Source organism: Heptranchias perlo, chromosome 23, assembly GCF_035084215.1.
Source record: "Heptranchias perlo isolate sHepPer1 chromosome 23, sHepPer1.hap1, whole genome shotgun sequence".
NCBI lineage: Eukaryota > Metazoa > Chordata > Chondrichthyes > Hexanchiformes > Hexanchidae > Heptranchias > Heptranchias perlo.
Genome location: NC_090347.1, coordinates 36,634,643 through 36,653,259, shown reverse-complemented (window position 1 = coordinate 36,653,259; position 18,617 = coordinate 36,634,643). Strand labels below are relative to the sequence as shown.

Here is an 18,617-nt window from a genome sequence, read left to right as displayed (position 1 = left end):
TTAAAGTTTCAGATTTGGCTACAGGCAAAATATCACCTTGAATAAAAAGAATTGAGAAGAATTATCGTTAGCAATCAACCCTAGTTTTGTTTATCTGTATTTTAACATTTTGAGGGATCATTTATCTAAATGATGACTGCTGTGACATTATCAGGAAACCTGGTTGTAGTGGGATTTTCAGAGGCCAGCTGTGTAGAGGAGCTGAATTGACATTAAAGAGTTACATAAGAGAACCCAGGGTGCTTTAGCATCGGCTGTGTATGTTCATTCAACTCTCTGACACAGTTGGGATCAGTCTGCTCCCTCAGTTCCAGGTCCTCTGATAATTTCATCAGTGTCAAAATGAATATATTTGCTAGAAAGAGAGGAAGTAAAACAACAATCTTTATGAGAATTATTTGTAATGATTTGATATTAAAAGACGTTAGGGAGGAGATAGCAGAGGCACTATTACATATATAACAAAATTCATTAGAAAAGGGAATAGTGCCAGAGGACTGACGGACAGCTAATGTGATTCTTATATTTCAAAAGGGAGATAGAACCAGTCCAGGGAACTATAGACCAATTAGCTTAACGTCGGTGGTAGGAAAAATAATGGAATCTTTACTCAAAGATGTAATTGAAACAACAGTAACAACTTGCATTTATATAGCACCTTTAACATAGTAAAACATCGCAAAGGCGCTTTACAGGAATGATTTTCAAACAAAATTTGACACCGAGCCACATAGGGAGATATTAGGACAGGTGACCAAAAGCTTGGTCAAAGAGGTAGGTTTTAAGGAGCGTCTTAAAGGAGGAGAGAGAGGTAGAGAGGCAGAGAGGATTAGGGAGGGAATTCCAGAACTTAGGCCTAGGCAGCTGAAGGCACGGATTGATTAAAATCGGGGATGCGCAAGAGGCAAGAATTGGAGGAGCTCAGAGATCTCGGAGGGTTGTAGGGCTGGAGGAGGTTTCAGAGATAGGGAGGTGGCGAGGCCATGGAGGGATTTGAAAACAAGGATGAGAATTTTAAAATCGAGGCGTTCCCGGACCAGGAGTCAATGTAGGTCAGCGAGCATAGTGATGATGGGTGAACGGGACTTGGTGCGAGTTAGGATAGGGGCAGCAGAGTTTTGTATGAGCTCAAGTTTATGCAGGGTGGAAGATGGGAGGCTGGCTAAGACGGCATTGCAATAGTCAAGTCTAGAGGTAACAAAGGCATGGATGAGGGTTTTAGCAGCAGATGAGCTGAGGCAGGGAGGAGATGGGCGATGTTATGGAATTGGAAGTAGGCGGTCTTGGTGATTGAGCGGATGGAAAAACATTTAGAAACCGAAAATATAATGAAGAATAGTCAGCACAGATTTCAAAAGGGAAGGTAGTGCTTCACCAACCTTATTGAATTCTTTGAAGAAGTAACAGAAAGGTGTAAGGATCGGCGCAGGCCCCAGGGATTTACAAAGAGACATTTTGTGGACTTTTGTGTTTTAAGATTTTTCTGCTGAAAAACACAGCAGCCCGTTTGAAAAGTAGGTGTGGCCTGGGTGTGTGTAATGGTCAAGGAATTCCGACCAGGCCCTTAAGCCAATTAAGGGAAATGTCTGAGCGGACAGAGTTTCTCTGGGAACACAATGAGCCAGGAAGGGCAATGCATACGGTAACTGGCAGGAGATGGAGACACCATTGTTAATCAATGTTAAACCACTTAATCCAGGACCGGGTGCAAAGTGAAACTCACTATCAGCCATTCCCTAGCTGAGGTAATCCCGAAGGGCGGGAAACCAAACAAAGGAGGGCCATCAAAATCCCAGACTGGTTGGAAGCAAAAGGATATCACTGTAAGATTACTGACTACACAAAAACAGCAGGCTGCAAAAACAGCACCGCAGGAAAAGCAACGTTTCATTTTTTTGGTGCGAAGAAGTTTGGAACTTTGGGGGGTATAAGAGCAGGCAGTTTTGGGACTTTTCGCTCTCTTGCTTCCTCGCCTGCTCTCGCCTTCGCTTGTCCTCACCTTCACAACAAGAACCGAGCGCTCCGTCAGGGACGGAGAGAAGAAATCACCATGAGAAGCACAGCCTCGCTCTTCAACTGTATGGACGAGCCTCAAACTGAGGCTTGAATACTGCGTCGGCGGTACGGAACCAGGAGACATGTTTTCTACAAGGGGAAGCAGCGAGAAAATCAAGGGACAATTGAGGTGAGCATTGTCCAAGTCCACATCCTTAAGACCACTGGTATTGTGTGAAGGGGTGTTGTGTTTTCCCAACCAAGCCATAGGAAGGTTCTGCAGGTGGGGTATAGCGTATACTCTACTCTGGATAGTGACGTAGTGTACGGTCTTGTCTTACGCCACCGTCTTTTTTTTTGTGATATATTGAAAACGGCGGTGGGTGTTAACCTCAATAAACACTGTACGGTTGAGTCTGAAAATCTTGTCTGTGAGTCAATTCTGTTCACCGTAATTCCCGTTGTCTAGAAATGTGCAAGGGTGGAGGGGGGTGGGATGATTCGAACTACCAGTTACAAAGAGTAGACAAGGGTAATGTAGTAGATATCATATATTCGGATTTTCAAAAGGCCTTCGATAAGGTACCGCATGGTAGACACATGACTAAGGTCAGAGCATGTGGAGTCAGGGGACAAGTAGCAGGATGGATAGCAAGCTGGCTGGAAAACAGAGAGTAGAGGTTAAAGATGGGATGTGGTGTTCCACAAGGATCAGTGCTGAGACCACTCGGTCACCATTTACATAAACGATTTGGACTCGGGAATCAGAAGTACAATTTCAAAATTTGCGGACAAAACCAAATTGGGTAGTGTAGTTAATACCAAGAAGGACTGCGACAAAATACAGGAAGACATTAATAAACTTGCAGAATGGGCGTGTAATTGGCAAATGAATTTCAATATAGATAAGTGTGAAGTATTACATTTTGATAGGAAGATTAAGGGGGGCACATACTGCTTGGATAATAAGAATAAATGGGATAAAGGAGCAGAGGAATCTGACGGTACAGATACACAAATCACTAAAAGTAGCGACGCAGATTAATAAGGCCATAAAAAAGGCAAACCAAGCACGGGGGCTCATTTCTAGAGGGATAGAATTGAAAAGCAGAGAAATTATGTTAAACTTGTATAGAAAATTGGTTAGACCACACTTGGAGTACTATGAGCAGTTCTGGCCTCCATATTATAAACAAGATATAGAGGTACTGGAGAAGGTGCAAAAAAGATTTTCTAGGATGATACCAGAACTGAGAAGTTATACCCATTAGGAAAAGTTGAGTAGGCTGGGGCCCTTTTCTCTAGAAAAGAGAAGACTGAGGGGTGACCTGATAAAGGTCTTTAAGATTATGAAAGGATTTGATAGGGTAGATGTAGAGAAGATGTTTCAACTTGCAGGGAAGACCAGAACTAGGGGCGATAAATATAAGATAGTCACTAATAAATCCAATAGGGAATTCAGGAGAAACTCCTTTACCCAGAGAGTGATTAGAATGTGGAACTCGCTACCACAAGGAGTAGTTGAGGCGAATAGCATAGATGCATTTAATGGGAAGCTAGGTAAACACATGAGGGAGAAAGGAATAGAAGGATATGCTGATAGGGTTAGATGAAGTAGGGAGGGAGAAGGCTCGTGTGGAGCATAAAGACCAGCATGGACCTTTTGGGCTGAATGGCCTGTTACTGTGCTGTACATTCTATCTAATTTTATGTAATTCTATGTAATATTTCTAAGGAGTACTGATAATATTATTCATTGATGTTTTATTCCGATTGTTACCAGTCAGTTAAAATCCAGCCACACTTGTCCTTGTTTTATTTAGATTCTCAAATTTTCATTTGCAATAAGAATCCAAGTATATATGTTGTTAAGTGACTGTACAGGAGATGATATTGGCTCCTTGGAGCTGTTGGGACTGCTGTGAGCAACAAACTGTTTGGTGGGAGATTCCAGGTAATTTGGCAGCTCCCTCAATCAGTTCAACTAATTTATCCAGTGAATAAATTGAGCCATAGATGCCAACAATGTCCCAGGTTTGATCCCTAGTGTGTGCTGAGTTAGCTGATCTCAGCTGGGGCAGCAATAGAGGTGTTATCCAGTGCTCTGCGTTAGGGAGCAGGAAAGCAGCCAGGGCTCTTGTTCCTGGATAGCTATCCAGTGATCTGCTAGTGGTATTTGTGTGTGCTCGTTGGATGAGGACAGGAAAGAGCCGATCTGTGGTAATACCAACTGTAAAAGGGCCCCAACACTCAGTGTCAAGGTTCACACTTGAATAATGAACATTCTGGTGAGATCCTGGAGGAAGTCTACCTTAGCAACGAGTCAATGCCTTCAAAGCAGGAGGGAGAACTCTGAAGAGAAAAATAAAAAAATTGTTTGAAGATTGAACCTAGGGTTTGGCTGGGTTGAGGAATATCGAGGGTCCTGCTTAATTGGAGTGGTAGACTTGCAGAGTTCAGATGCTACCCTTTGTGCAGATTTTGGAAGGGACTGTTGTTAACTTGTGGAATGCATTTAACCCTTTAAACTCCTCCTCTTCCCAGTCTCAGTTCTTCCTCCTCCATTTTTAATTTCTTGCTTCTCCTCCTGTATCCACAACATTCCCCGGCCGAGAGGTTATATTCTCATTCTCTTCCAATTTGCCAGCATCTATAGATGAAGCCCAACATCCTACATAAGAGGCGACTGGACCTCTGATTCTCGACATGAAGAAGGCCCACTCACCGTGCACGACACCCAGGACCGTTGACTCACTGAGCTACTGTGTCACCATCTATTCTTCCCAAGGGCTTCTAGCTTTAAGTCTTATAATTAACAGATGGAAAATCCCAGGTGCACAATTTCCTCATGTGTGCTCTCGGCAGATGTTGGGAATGCCAGGGCAGAAAATTTCCCCTCCAACCTGTTCAGCATCAATGACAGATTAAAATGCCTGAAGAACATTTTGATAGTGAGCATTTGCAACACATGGGTCTGACTGTGTGTCACATCTGGATTTTTCATCTCCTGATCTGACTGATTGGTTTGTATCTTTGGTGACCAATAAAGAACAAATTGTGAAATAAAAGCAAGTTTTGCTTGGTTTCTTGGAATCACTGCTGGCTAGCTCTTCCAAATAGTCAAGCTGTATGTTGAGGACTGTATAAAGTGATCTGATGGGCTGGATTTATTCTGGGATCTGGCAGACTGGATTTAATCTGGGATCTGGTGGGATGGGTTTAGTCTGGGATCTGGCGGGATGGGTTTAGTCTGGGATCTGGCGGGATGGGTTTAGTCTGGGATCTGGTGGGATGGGTTTAGTCTGGGATCTGGCGGGATGGGTTTAGTCTGGGATCTGGTGGGATGGGTTTAGTCTGGGATCTGGCGGGATGGGTTTAGTCTGGGATCTGGTGGGATGGGTTTAGTCTGGGATCTGGCGGGATGGGTTTAGTCTGGGATCTGGCGGGATGGGTTTTGTCTGGGATCTGGCGGGATGGGTTTAGTCTGGGATCTGGTGGGATGGGTTTAGTCTGGGATCTGGCGGGATGGGTTTAGTCTGGGATCTGGTGGGATGGGTTTAGTCTGGGATCTGGTGGGATGGGTTTAGTCTGGGATCTGGTGGGATGGGTTTAGTCTGAGGTGACTGCTTCCATTGAGTTACATGACAAAGCCTTCATTATGCTGCAAGGGCATCAGTATCCTCAGTTCGAGTGGTGCAGGTAGCAATGGATTCTGCTGTGGGCTCCACACAGCTCTCTGGTCAGGGAATATGGCCCTCTGCAAAAGCGTGTTTACACGAACATGCAGCAGTCCTCACAGGAAGCTAGTCAAAAAAAATTAAGTTACTGAAGAGCCAATAGAACCAGGACCCGTCCACAGGACTTCAGCGAATTTTTTAAACTTTCATTTAAAAAAATTTACAGACCTGATTTTGCATTGAGTGCAAATGTAGCTCTGGGGGTGTGAAGTCAAAGAGGTGGGAGACTGCCTTCTTCCTGGGTGTGGTCTGCATGGCTTCTGTTAAACTTAATCACATCACATTGATACTTATCTTGAATTGATTCAATGTGAAAACTGATGAAACGACACAAAATTTGCATCCGACTAATTCGGGGAGAGAAACCAAACTCTTTGTGAATTTTTTAAACATTTTTCTTGGTGTGCCACACTCTATCCCGTGGCAGAGATTACAAGCAGGAGGTCTGGTCGCGGGCCTCCGCCCACATGTTGGCATGCTGCGCTGCCGCTGCTCTTTAATAGAGTGCTGGGAGGTACCATGGGTGACCTGCCTTTCAGTTCTTCACCCGTGAAGAATGACCTGGTCTCCACCAGGGAATGGTCATTGACGTTACATATGGAATTGTACCTATGAACCCTTGTCCTTCTGTTCTATAGTCCAGTACTCCTATACATGAATCCATAAAAGAAAACACTTGCAATTATATAGTGCCTTTCAAGTCCTCAGGACATTCCAAAGTGCTAAAAAACCAATGAATTACTTTGTAATATAGTCACTGTTGTCATGTAGGCAAATGCAGCAGCCAATTTGTGCACAGCAAGATCCCACAAACAGCAGTGAGATAAATGACCAATTAGTCTATTTTCATGGTGTTTGTCGAGGGAGAACTCCGTGCTCTTCTTCCATGGGATCTTTTATATCCATCTGAACAGGCAGATGGGTTCTCGGTTCAAAGTATCATCTGAAAGATGGCACCTCTGATAATGCAGCGCTCCCTCATTACTGCAGTGAAGCCCGGCCTGGATTATGTGAACCTGCCAAGTCAATTTATCTTTGTAAAAAAGACGTTCACTATGTTATCAATTCTTTGCTTATGTGTTACTCGGCACTTGCAAATGATTATGCCAAAAATATTTTTTGAAATGATTTTGAATTTTCTCACACTCTCTCCTGAAAGTAATGACTCATGCTGGAGCATGGCTCCAGGGCTAGTAAGAGCCCTCTGACCCAAGTGACCATTGATGATGGGTAGGCCTCAGCAGTGACTGGTGGTGGGCCATGTGAGTGTCTTGGTGCACCCTTTACCTCACATTCACACATGGTCATTCTCTAGTGGGGTCAGAAGATGGAGATGGGCTCAATTTTCAAATTAAAAAACGGGTAGGTTGGGGGCGGGGGGGCATTGAAAATTGCCACCATTTCAGACCCGACCCCAATCTGCCTCAACCCGCCCATTTCCGGTTTCCACCGGGGGAGGCAACCAACCCACTCCCAGGAGGCACGTCAGGCCTGAGGCTTCGGGCCTCCATTTTTCGCTAATGCCCGATTTCAACCCGGGGGGGGGGGCCGGAATTCCCGGGCCTTCTGTTTTACACCTCGTGAAAGGAGGCGAGAAGGCCCGAGACTAACAGGTGGGTGCCTAGAAAGACACAGCTTTCTGTGAGCCCAGAGGAGCAGGAGTGCTTCCCCCAGGCCCAACAAGCCTAACTGCACTGACCCCCCAAACAATCGCGGACACCCAACCCCTGATCGCGGACCCCCCCCCGATTGCGGACCCCTCCCAACCCCCGATTGGGGACCCCTGACCCTGATCCTCTCCCTGACCCCCAACCCCAATCCCCCGACCCTGATGCTCCCACTCCAACCCCCGATCCTCCGACCCCCGATCCCCCCCCTCCGACCCCTGACCCCGATCCCCAGTCACTGATCGCGGACCCCCGACTCCGATCCCCCGACCCCAATTCTCCCCCTCCGACCCCCGACTCCGATCCCTCAACCCCAATCCTCCCCGATCCCTGATCCTCCCCCCAACCCATCCCCCTAACGATCGCGGACCTCCGCGATGATCCCTGATCCTGACACCCCCCTGCGACTGACTCCCAATCCCATCCCCCATGACTCGCGACCCCCGTGCCCACCTATGCCCACCCGTGCCCACCTATCATAAGGACGTCCAGGAAACCCATACTAATGGGTTTTCCAACCTCAATGTGGGCCTCCGCCCCCTTCCCGGCTCCGTTTTAAAATCACCCCCCATGAGTGGGAACCCTGGTAGATTCCCTCTCCATTCCAATTACAGCATCTCTAGTGCTGACCCAACTGAGTGAATTCACCACAGGCCAGGGATCAAACTTGGCCTTTCCTGGTCTCTGTGGCTCAGCACATAAGCTGTGTTTACCCACAGGGTCATTGGCAGAAACTCCAGCGGTATCATTGTTTAAAATTATAACTCTACTAATTTTTTGCAGTGATCTTCCACATCAGTGAAAATAAAAAAACATTGATATATGTGGAGGAAACAAAATGTCCATATAATCTTTACAATCTAAATTTTAAGCTGCATGTAATGTTATACATTCTAGTAAAGCACTCTCCTGCTATCATAGGACATTGATGCATGGGATCATAACTCCTGTAAATGACCATCTTCATGTCACATGGTATAATGAAATCTATTAACCTTTAAGGCAGTTATGTCAAAGCGATCAAATCTGCAAGGTAATGATGACAAACTCCCAGTTTACAGAACATCAGATCTTCAGAAATATATGTAACCTAAATATTGGTTTGCATACTTGATAAAAAAAATGTTTGAGTGTGGCCAAGGATGTGACAATCTCAGTGCTCTGACAATGACTGAAACTGCGTCTACTCTGCTCTGCTGGTTTACCATCATCGAAACTTATGCTTTGCATTGTACTTTTACCCAACACACACAAGCATCTCTTAATCTATGTATAATAGAATAGGGGAAGCCCATGGTTCTGTCTGTCACTCAATTCTTGTCACTTGATGTTTTCCCATTACGAGGCCAGAAGAAGTTACTCAAATACCAGCCTCCATTTTTTGACAGTCTTCCATGACTCAGCCCCTCCTGGTACAGGTTTGGCTGCAAGAAAGGGGTGAGGACCCAGGAAACTGAAGAACTGAAGGATATTTACTGTATCTATCAGGGCAGAGGAAGAGCAGTAAGTTACATCTGCTAAATCCCATAACGGCACAGATTTAGTGACTATAGCTGATCGGTAGAATCAAATTTGGCGATGTTCAATTTTACACGGGTAATGTGAGGCGATGGTGAACACTTGCAGGCAGACATAAAGGAGATGGTGATATGAAGTAGTAGAGTTAGAAAAAAGAGATAAGAGAAAATGAGGAAAAACACTTAGATTAAAAGCAAGGGAAAAAATAAACTAGTCTCCTACAGAGAAACAGCATTGTGATTCACACAATCTGTGTCAGCTTCACAGACAGTTACATTACATGGCTGAAATAACGAGATAAAGAGATTAAATATCTCTTTCTAGTCCTGTGTGAAGAACTGACTAGATTTTAAATCATCAGATTTTGAACAAGACTGATTATCAGACTCAGCAGGCTGCCTTCAACCACCGGTCGCACTCACAAGTCCAAATTACAGAGAGGAGGCCAGTTCTTCACGGGAGCTAGATAGGAATAAGGCTGTCATGGATGATGCGTTTTGCTGAAATAGGGCCAGAGAGATAATTAGAGCAGCGGGCTTTACTTAACGTGAAGTCTCCTACTTCATTCCAATAATCCTGAATCATGCGCTGCAGTCATTAATAGAGGTCTCGAGATGATCTAATTTTTATAGTCTCAGTTAAACATGCTTTTCCCTTCTGTTGACCATTTTGAGTTTGTGTGAAAGCTGCTCTCTGGTTCTGCTCTTTTCTGTCGACAACTCCAGAATATCAAATTAGTTTGTCAATCCACAGCCCTCTATTAAAGATTAATTAATTACTGACCGGCTAAATTTACTCAATCGCGTCTAAACAGTCTGTAATAAATCACTTGCTGTAACCCAGTACTATTATATTGTAATCTATTGTCACATGATACTGTATACCCTCAGCTCATATATTGTATCAACATAAAAAAGCTGAGTTATGTGTTTTTCTTTAATTGAAGGATGTCAGAGTTTGGCAGTACTTTCTTATTTTCAGGTTGAATTTCAGGTTGCTAATTTTAGCAAAAGAGTAGAAGTGAATAAAACATGGTGTAATGTAGCTTGAAAGTGCAATTGACTGTTCATCTCTGTTTAGTCCAATCTGACCAATTTTACCCTTATAAGTGTCAGTCATGACTCAGTGGTAGCATTCTCATCTCTGAGTCAGAAGGTTGTGGGTTCAAACCCCACTCCAGAGACTTGAGCACATTAGCTAGGCTGACGCTTAAGTGCAGTAATGAGGGAATGCTGCACTGTCAGAGGTGCCATCTTTTGGATAAGACGTTAAACTGAAACGTCTGCCCTCTCAGGTGGATGTGAAAGATCCCACTGCATTATTCAAAGAAGAGCAGGGCAGTTCTCCCAGTGGCCTGGCCAAAATTTATCCCTCAACCAACACCTAAAACAGATTAAGTGGTCAGTTATCACATTGCTATTTGTGGGAGCTTGCTGTGTGCAAATTGACTGCCATGTTTCCAACATTATAACGGTGACTACATTTTAAAAATTCTTCATTGGCTGTAAAGTGCTTTGGAATGTCCTGAGGTTGTAAAAGGTGCTGTAAAAATGATGGTTCCTTCTTCTGTCTTTCTTGAAGGTCAATTATGCTATATAAATGCAAGTCTTTCTTTTTTCCAAAAATACATTAATCCTATGGAAAAGTGAGATTGAGTAAGCCCAGCTATAATGGCATGGCCCTCAAAACCTTAGTAGATGGTGTAATGCAGAGCAGAGATAGAACTAACGGCATGGTTGGGCAGCTCCTCCCTCTTGAGAAGCACAAGGTAAAAAGGCATGGCAGGAAATCACAAAAGCAGTGTACTGAATGTTACTAACCAGGATCTTGCACAAATGCACTTCATTCACACACTCGCTATCAGCCTATTCCTCAACAACTGACTGGTAGCTTCCTTATAAGAGTGTTGGCTAGTCATTGTATGCATTAGGAACTTCAGAAGGTGTCTGACCTTGGGTTAATTACCAAAGTAGGCCATTACTGTTAATATGTGTGTCATAACTGTGTTTTGTATGGCACTGTTAATGAAATAGCAGAAGACACACACTTATGGTTGAAGTACAGTGAAAGAGAGCTGTTTAAAATTGTCCGCTATCTCAATACTGCCATTATAACATAAAGGAAATCTGCTCACTCAAGTGAAGTATCAATCAGAATAAGTCATGTATGAGTTTGAAAGGAATTAACAAGTCCTAAAGGTAAGCACATAAATATCTATTAATGCAACAAGACCTGAGCAAGTAATTGAAACCTTTACTGTCTCAGTAATGCAGCTAGCAAGGTAATAGGAATTGTCTAGAGCCATCCACGATGTTAGAGATACTGTTAAGTATGCTCATATTGCCACTGAACTTTGCGATCTTATTTACTGCATACTATACTGAGGAGAAGATAGCATTCGATCAGCAGCAGCAACAGAGGACAATGAGGTCGCTGTCAGTTGAAGCAGTTTACCCCTTACAAGGAAGCTAACCTTTAAATATTGGAAAAAGGACCTTTTAGACGATGGCGAGGGGGTGGAGGAGGCAGGCAGATAGAGAGCAGCGTGAGGCAAGAGGGTGCATGAGAATTCATGGTTTGTAGCAATTTGTTCACCTGGTGCAATTGTGTAGATAAAAGTAAGATTCCTATGGGCATCTGAAGCAACATAGAAACACCTCTGAGGATAGCTTGGTGTACAGCTGTTGCTATGGGAAGATCAGGATCTATCCCCAAAAGTGATGTGTTTTATTTCTGCAAAAATGTGAGAGGCCCGTGATGTTCAGGTTCCACCAAGCACATCATCCTGGATAAACACCACCATCTCAACCAAGCACCAGCTCACTCACAGATATTTCAGTTAATTTGAAGACGGAGATGAGGACTTTTCCCCAACACTTCTATTCTTCACTTTGGGTATTGAATCTACACAAGTCACTATGAGTTGTAGGTGAGGCCGGGTAAAGACCTTTGTTAAAGCCCCAATAATCCATTATCAGATTGTTTTTTCCATCCACTTCCTCCACCCATCATAAAAGCTACAAGTTTTTTATTCTCTGAATAAAAGACAAAAGTATCATTGTAAATTTAACATAAGCATCAAATAGTTCAAGCACAGTATTGAAATATGAAGGGTATTTTAATGGGTGCATTAAACTAGTATATTGAGATACATCACGTTGCAAAAGGAAATTAAAAGTTGTATTCATCTAGTAGATGTCCAATCTGTGGTCCTAGGCTCACATACGGTCCCTAGGCCCTGACAGTCTGGCCTCCAAAGCCATGCTTGTATATCCTAATTGCTTGTTTGTCTTGTTTGAATTTTGTGGTCCTGAAGGTTTGGAAAAGGTTCTTTCCAATAGTACCTCACTGATGAATAAATCCAAAATCAGCACACCAAAATCTGTTAGGGTCAGCACCTTGAGATGTATGCAAATTAATGGGAAGGTTCATTTAAACTTCATATACAGCCCCGAAGTTCCATGGTATGCATCCATGCAAGTCCACAAAGTCAAAAGCTTGGCCACATCTGGATTAAGGAATGTTAAATTAGAATGGGTAGTTAATGCTTAAGGATTATCAAACTTTTAGTAAAAGACTGTTAATCTAGACAACACATTTAGATCTAGACTAAACTACACTAAAAATGGAGAGAAAAAGGAAGGCAATGATCTGCCTGTATTGTGAAATGTTTACAGCTGTCAGAGCTGAGGGATTCAATAAATTATTAATCAATTAGTTAAGGAAAGAGAATGGAGGAATTGGAGAGAAGGGTTCAAGGGCTTAGTGATTGTGAATAGTTCACTGATGATAACAACAACTTGCATTTACATAGTGCCTTTAATGTAGTAAAACATCCCAAAGTGCTTCACAGGAGTGTTATTAAACAACACTTGACACCGAACCACATAAGGAGATATTAGAACAGGTGACCAAAAGCTTGGTCAAAGAGGTAGGTTTTAAGGAGCGTCTTAAATAAGGAGAGAGGGGAAGAGGCGGAGAGGTTTAGGGAGGGAATTCCAGAGCTTGGGACTTAGGCAGCCGAAGGCATGGCTGCCAATGGTGGAACAATGAAAACTGGGGATGTGCAAGAGGCAAGAATTAGAAGAGCACAGAGATCTCAGAGGGTTGTAGGGCTGGAGGATGTTACAGAGATAGGGAGGAGAGAGGCATTGGAGGGATTTGAAAACAAGGATGAGAATTTTAAAATCAAGTGGCTGGTGTAGGACCCAGTGGGATAAACGTCTGAGGACAGGGAGGGGGTCAATTTAGAAGTGGTGCAAAAGAAACATGTTAGACAAGAGACCAGTGGAAAATGGAGCAATTAGGTTATTATATGAGGGGCTGTAAGAAAGGCAAGAGGAACCATGCAGAAATGGTACCAGGGAAATGGGTACAAGGAGCTCACAAGTTGGGAGGCAGAACATGGAAGGTAAATAGATGATATTGGACTTGATGGATGAGATATCATAGAATAAAGGAGATATACAATACACATTTTGGTAGATGAGTCACAGAGGGAGCATTTTAGGGAAAGGAGGTACCCACATCAGTAGGACAAGGTTAAACAGAGAAAAGCTGGGAGATACACTGATCAGAGGGGCAATGAATGGGTTAAGGTGGGTAAAAGGATAAGGAGCCAAGGAATTAAATATTGGAAATTGCATCATTGAATCAGAAAATCAATTCCAAGCCTGAGCCTATGCAGAGAGGGCTGACGGGGCTGATGTGAATGCTTGTAATTGGGTGAGGCAGCCAGATCAGGAATCAGATGGAGAATTGGAGAGATAGTGGGAGACTTGATGCTGAGGAGAGTGGACAGGCATGTGAGTCACAAAGCTAATGTAAATAGAGTGGTGAGCCGCCTACAAGGGGTCAGGCAGCCCAGTTTGAAGAGAGGCTGTTGGGGCTGTGAAGGGCTGGTTGCCCATACAGAGGTGAATGATGCAGGGAGAAGCACATTGGGGGTCCTTAAAGACAACTATGTGGCAATGGGTAGCAAACTATAAGAGAGGGGATGTAGTTGGCATACTTCAAGTGCTAGGAAAGGAATTGTGAAAAAGTTACAATTGGTTATCGAAATGGTAGGAGAAGAGCAAAGAAGAGTTGTTTTATTAAAAACGTTTGTCTTCGTAATTAAGCAAGCTGGCACAGGAGTGATGGAGTGCTTTAAACAGAGCAACAAATGGACATGCAGTACCCCATCTCAGTAAAGAAATGGAGGACAACTCACCAATCATGGTGAGTTACAGATATTGTTTCATAAATATAGGAGACATATAATTCACAAGCAACTTAGGGCAGGCACCAGGACACTTGCAAAGAATGTAAGATGTCCTCATGTCGGGTTAAGTGCCATACCACGGCCGCCAACTCCTGACAGGCAGATCTCACACAGCCCAGCAGCAACCCCAAAGTAATTCCAAGTTTGGTTAAGGCTGGGAAGACCTAGATTTTTAAAAAATTGGTAGAAGTAGCATGGCATTGAATCCAATATAAAATCACGGGTAGGAGAAGCTCCTGGGCACCAGGATGAGAGGAGGAGATGGCAAGGTGGGATCTGGACTGTACGTAAACACAGTGAGGGTAATGGAAGTGATTAGGTCAGGGCCAAGAATGCTGCATTAGCAGGACTATTACATTAATCAGAGAGTAAGCCCAGACAACCGGGCAGGGAGGTTAAGGGGCAGAAGTAGAATTAGATATATGAACGGCTGAAGAATTCGAAATAAAGTAGTTAAACTGCAGGCACTGATGGCAACCGATAATTCCAATCCTGTAGGAATTATCGAGATAGCCTCACACTGCTCGTCTAAATTAACATGGGTGAATCACTGAACTTACACTGCACCGTTTGCAATGGGTTTGTAAAAATCGGCTTACAATGTGCAGTATAACTGGTCCATTAAAGACTGATTTGACATCTGTTAAACAAATTAACATCTTTGTTAAAATGATAGCCAGGGGAAATTCTTACAAATGTATTATATTAGTCACTAACATTGGACAGTATGTTTTTCCTGGAGCATGGCACCACGCAGACAGAATCTATTGCCTGCACGGAAGATTGTGAGAGCTCATTTGCCCCAGAGAGCTGCTTGACCTGTCTTCCATTTCTTTAGTGAGTTGGGAGTGATTACAAATCCATTTGTTGTTTTGCTTAGAGATAGAAGCAACTGCTTGGTTTGGAAGCTCATCTTTCCCCGTCGTCACTTTTCTCATTAGCAAACCTTCCACTTTAAACTAAAACATTCACCTACAACATCTTTTCAGTTTTTCTTTTTAAGTGATACATTGGTATTGTTTTGGTTGGATGGTGGAATAAATAATCTTAGTCCTTAGGAAACCAATGGAGCATGAAGTCCTTTATCCTTGTCTGAACTGTAATTTGCTATATAAAGAACTTGCATTTATATAGTACCTTTCACTGCCCCAGGGCGCCCCAAAGTGCTTCACAGGCAATGAAGTACTTATAATGTGTAGTCACTGTTGCAATGTTTGGAAAAGCAGCCAATTTGTGTACAGGAATGTTCCACAAAAAATAATGAGTTAAATGACCAGATAATCTATTTTAGTGATGTTGATTGAATGATAAATGTTGGCTAGGACACAAGGAGAACTCCCTTGCTCTTCTTCAAATAATGCCATGGGATGTTTTACATTCACCTGAAGGACGGCACTTCTGACAGTACATCACTCCCTCAGTACTGCACTGGACTGTCAGCCACATTATGTATTCAAGTCTCTGCAGCTGGTTTATATCCCATGACTTTCTGATTCAGAGGCAAGAGTGCAACCACTGAGCCAAGGCTGACACATTAGGAATTATGCTGCCTGAATATTAGCATACAAATGCTTAACTTCTTCCTATCAAATTGCTTAGTCCACTATTTGAACAGAGATATTAACCTATATAAAATCAACAGGTTAACGTGTCCATTAAAATACAGGAGGAAGGAATTTTGCACAAATTCGTTAAGTATCCGAATGCGACTCTTTACTCAGCATAAATTTAAGGTCATAATCTAAGGGGTCATTTTTTGAATTTGCAATCTTGGTGTGGAGCTTTGCCACCAGGGACACATCGGGAATTTAGACAATCACTGAGGGGCCCCTTACTCCAATTCCCAATTTACATCCCTAGCAGCCGAAGCATCCCCGAATTCTTGATGTGTGCTCCCGATGGGCACGTCGCCGCACTGGAGTGCAGATTTGTAAAATTACCTCTCTAAGGTCACTCAAAGCCGGCATTTTTTGCCCATCCCTAATTGCCCTTGAGAAGGTGGCGGTGAACCTTCTCCTTGAACTGCTGCAGTCCGTGTGGTGAAGATACTCCCACAGTGCTGTTAGGTAAGGAGTTCCAGCATTTTGACCCAGTGACAATGAAGGGACAATGATATATGTCCAAGTCGGAGGGACACTTGGAGGCGATGGTGCCTCATGCGGCTGCTTCCCTTGTCCTTCTAGTTGGTGGGGTCATGGGTTTGGGAGGTGCTGTGATTAGGAGGATGATTGGACATTCTCTGTGACTTGAGGGGATCAAACTGGCACAATAGTGAGACATTTTGAAAAATAATGAGTCACAATAATTAGAGGGATAATAGGAGTGGCAAGTAGAGATTGACAGCTTGAAGCTGCAACTCCTGGAGAAGGTAATAGATTCACCCAAAACTGACCTCGTTCAGCAGGTGGGGTCAGATGAATAAAACTTCTGCATTTCTCTCCTGTGAAGCAACATAAAAAAACAAATTGTTTGACATTAAGGTATGAAGCACAATAATCGTTTCAAAATGTAGAATAGGTTCATACAGCTAACAACATTTATCCTTATCGAAAAGAGACAGATAATAGAGATTTCCAAGTATTGCGCAGCAATTAAATTTCAGGGGACGCTGCTTCATTCAAGGAAAAGCATGAAAAAAAATAATTGTAACTTTATGACAGAACTAAAAGGTATTAACGGGAACAAAAGTTAAACACAGACTGAAAAGGCCGATCCATATAAAAATCACAGGCAATTTAACAGCTGTACAGGCAGACGGTGTGGGATTACAGAGAACTTTATGTTTTATTATTATTGTGTTGTATCTTTTCTTTTTATTCTGTTCAGACTCGCGCTTTTCACTCAGCAGGACAGTCTTACTCATCCCCAATGATCATTTCATTATCAGAGGAGGTCTCATTCCACCCCTCCTATTGTTGCTTGTACAAGATGAGAGCACTTGATGCTGCTTTACAAATACTTCACCCGTCATGTGAATAAAATAAAAATGAGGAGGATTCCTCTCTCCCACTCTAAGTCCTCCAAAGTTAGTCCGCTCAGCTCCCTCACACACTAACCCTTCCCCGAGCTCTGTGTCTTCCCTGTTCCCCTGACCCATGTAAATACAGACTCTGCACCTATTGGGGTCTGTCTGGGTTCGCTGGATCTCTCCAACACAAGAACATCTGAATTTGCTATCACTCGCTCCCTCCCCCGTGATGGAAGTGTGGGCAGGTCAGGGTACCATTCCTATATCCTGTATAAAAATGAGAATTTAAAAATGTAGAGAGAAAACGAGTGAAATAGAAAGAAGGGAAAACTTTCAAGTTACGTAGACCACCTAGGTTGTGGCTATGTGCGTTCAGGTGCTCCCCGGGCCGAGAGAGGCGGCTGCGCCCAGAAATACACAAAACGCCCTTTAATCTGTCTTAATATCAAAGAACAATCAAAGGAGGGAAAACTGTACCTCGGAAATGACTAGGGAATAACCACTGTCAACTTTTACACGGGGAGAGTTGCCTCTTTTAATAGAGTTATATAAAATATTGTTAGATTTATTTATATATATGTGTGTATATGTATAGATATAAATATAGCGATAGAGAGAGATAAATATATAGATACATAGAGAGATATATAGATAAATAGAGATACACATCTACATAGAGAGATAAATAGAGATAAACAGATATATATATATATATATACATAGATTTGTTCATTATCAAAAACACCCTCGACATCTAATGATTGAATTACCTTCCCCGCTGATATTCTCTTCGCACGAAAACCAGATGCCGGCGTGGAAATAACAAATCACATATTTATCATCGCCCGCCTCCCAGCTGTACTGCACTACACTGCTGTCGTTACTGTCCTTGCTGTTATACTCGATACAGTTGTTCTGCTTTTCCTTCGCGTTGGTCTTACAGAAGGGTTTCACCACTTTCCTGGTCCCTTCGCACCAGTAGCTGGTGCTGAAGGCGGTGATACAGAAGATCAGGGCTATAAAGTTGAGAGTGAGAGCTAGGGACGCTCTGTGCCTTCTGTCGATTCCCATTTTAACACAGAAAGGGGGAGATTCTCAGACACACATTAATCCGTGCTGCCGTTCTTAAATGTCCACAGCTGGTTTGCTAGTTGTGCTGAGCCCATCGTTCACCATTCCGCCCATCCTTGGGTGTTCAGGCTCCCAGGTCCATGTTGTGTCTGAGAGTGAGGATGCTGTTGTCTCAGAGAAAGGAGGCAGCACTTCTTCGCTGCGAACTCCAGCAACGTTATCTCTCTCTCTCTCTCTCTCTCATCTTCACGGGGGGGCCAAGCCAATCACAAGCGGTTCACTCACCCACTGAAATGAACACGGAAGGTTCATTACCCTGTCCTGTGCAACAGCCCGCCCCCCATGGCCGGACAGTCGCCTAAAAACCGGTCAAATAAATATATCGCCCACTCGCAGTG

At 43.4% G+C, this 18,617-nt stretch overlaps 1 protein-coding gene across 1 annotated transcript in view; it reads right to left on the bottom strand.

Moving 5' to 3' along the window:
- The window catches only part of gsg1l2b (gsg1-like 2b), a 97,188-nt gene extending 78,920 nt beyond the window's left edge, over positions 1 to 18,268 (bottom strand). The window contains exons 1-2 of the mRNA XM_068004523.1: positions 17,919 to 18,268; positions 16,573 to 16,620 (exon numbers count right to left, since the gene is read on the bottom strand). Of these exons, the coding sequence (XP_067860624.1) occupies positions 16,573 to 16,620; positions 17,919 to 18,219 (349 nt within the window). The 5' untranslated portion in view covers positions 18,220 to 18,268. The remainder of the gene's footprint in view (positions 1 to 16,572; positions 16,621 to 17,918) is intronic.
- Positions 18,269 to 18,617: the final 349 nt, after the last annotated feature.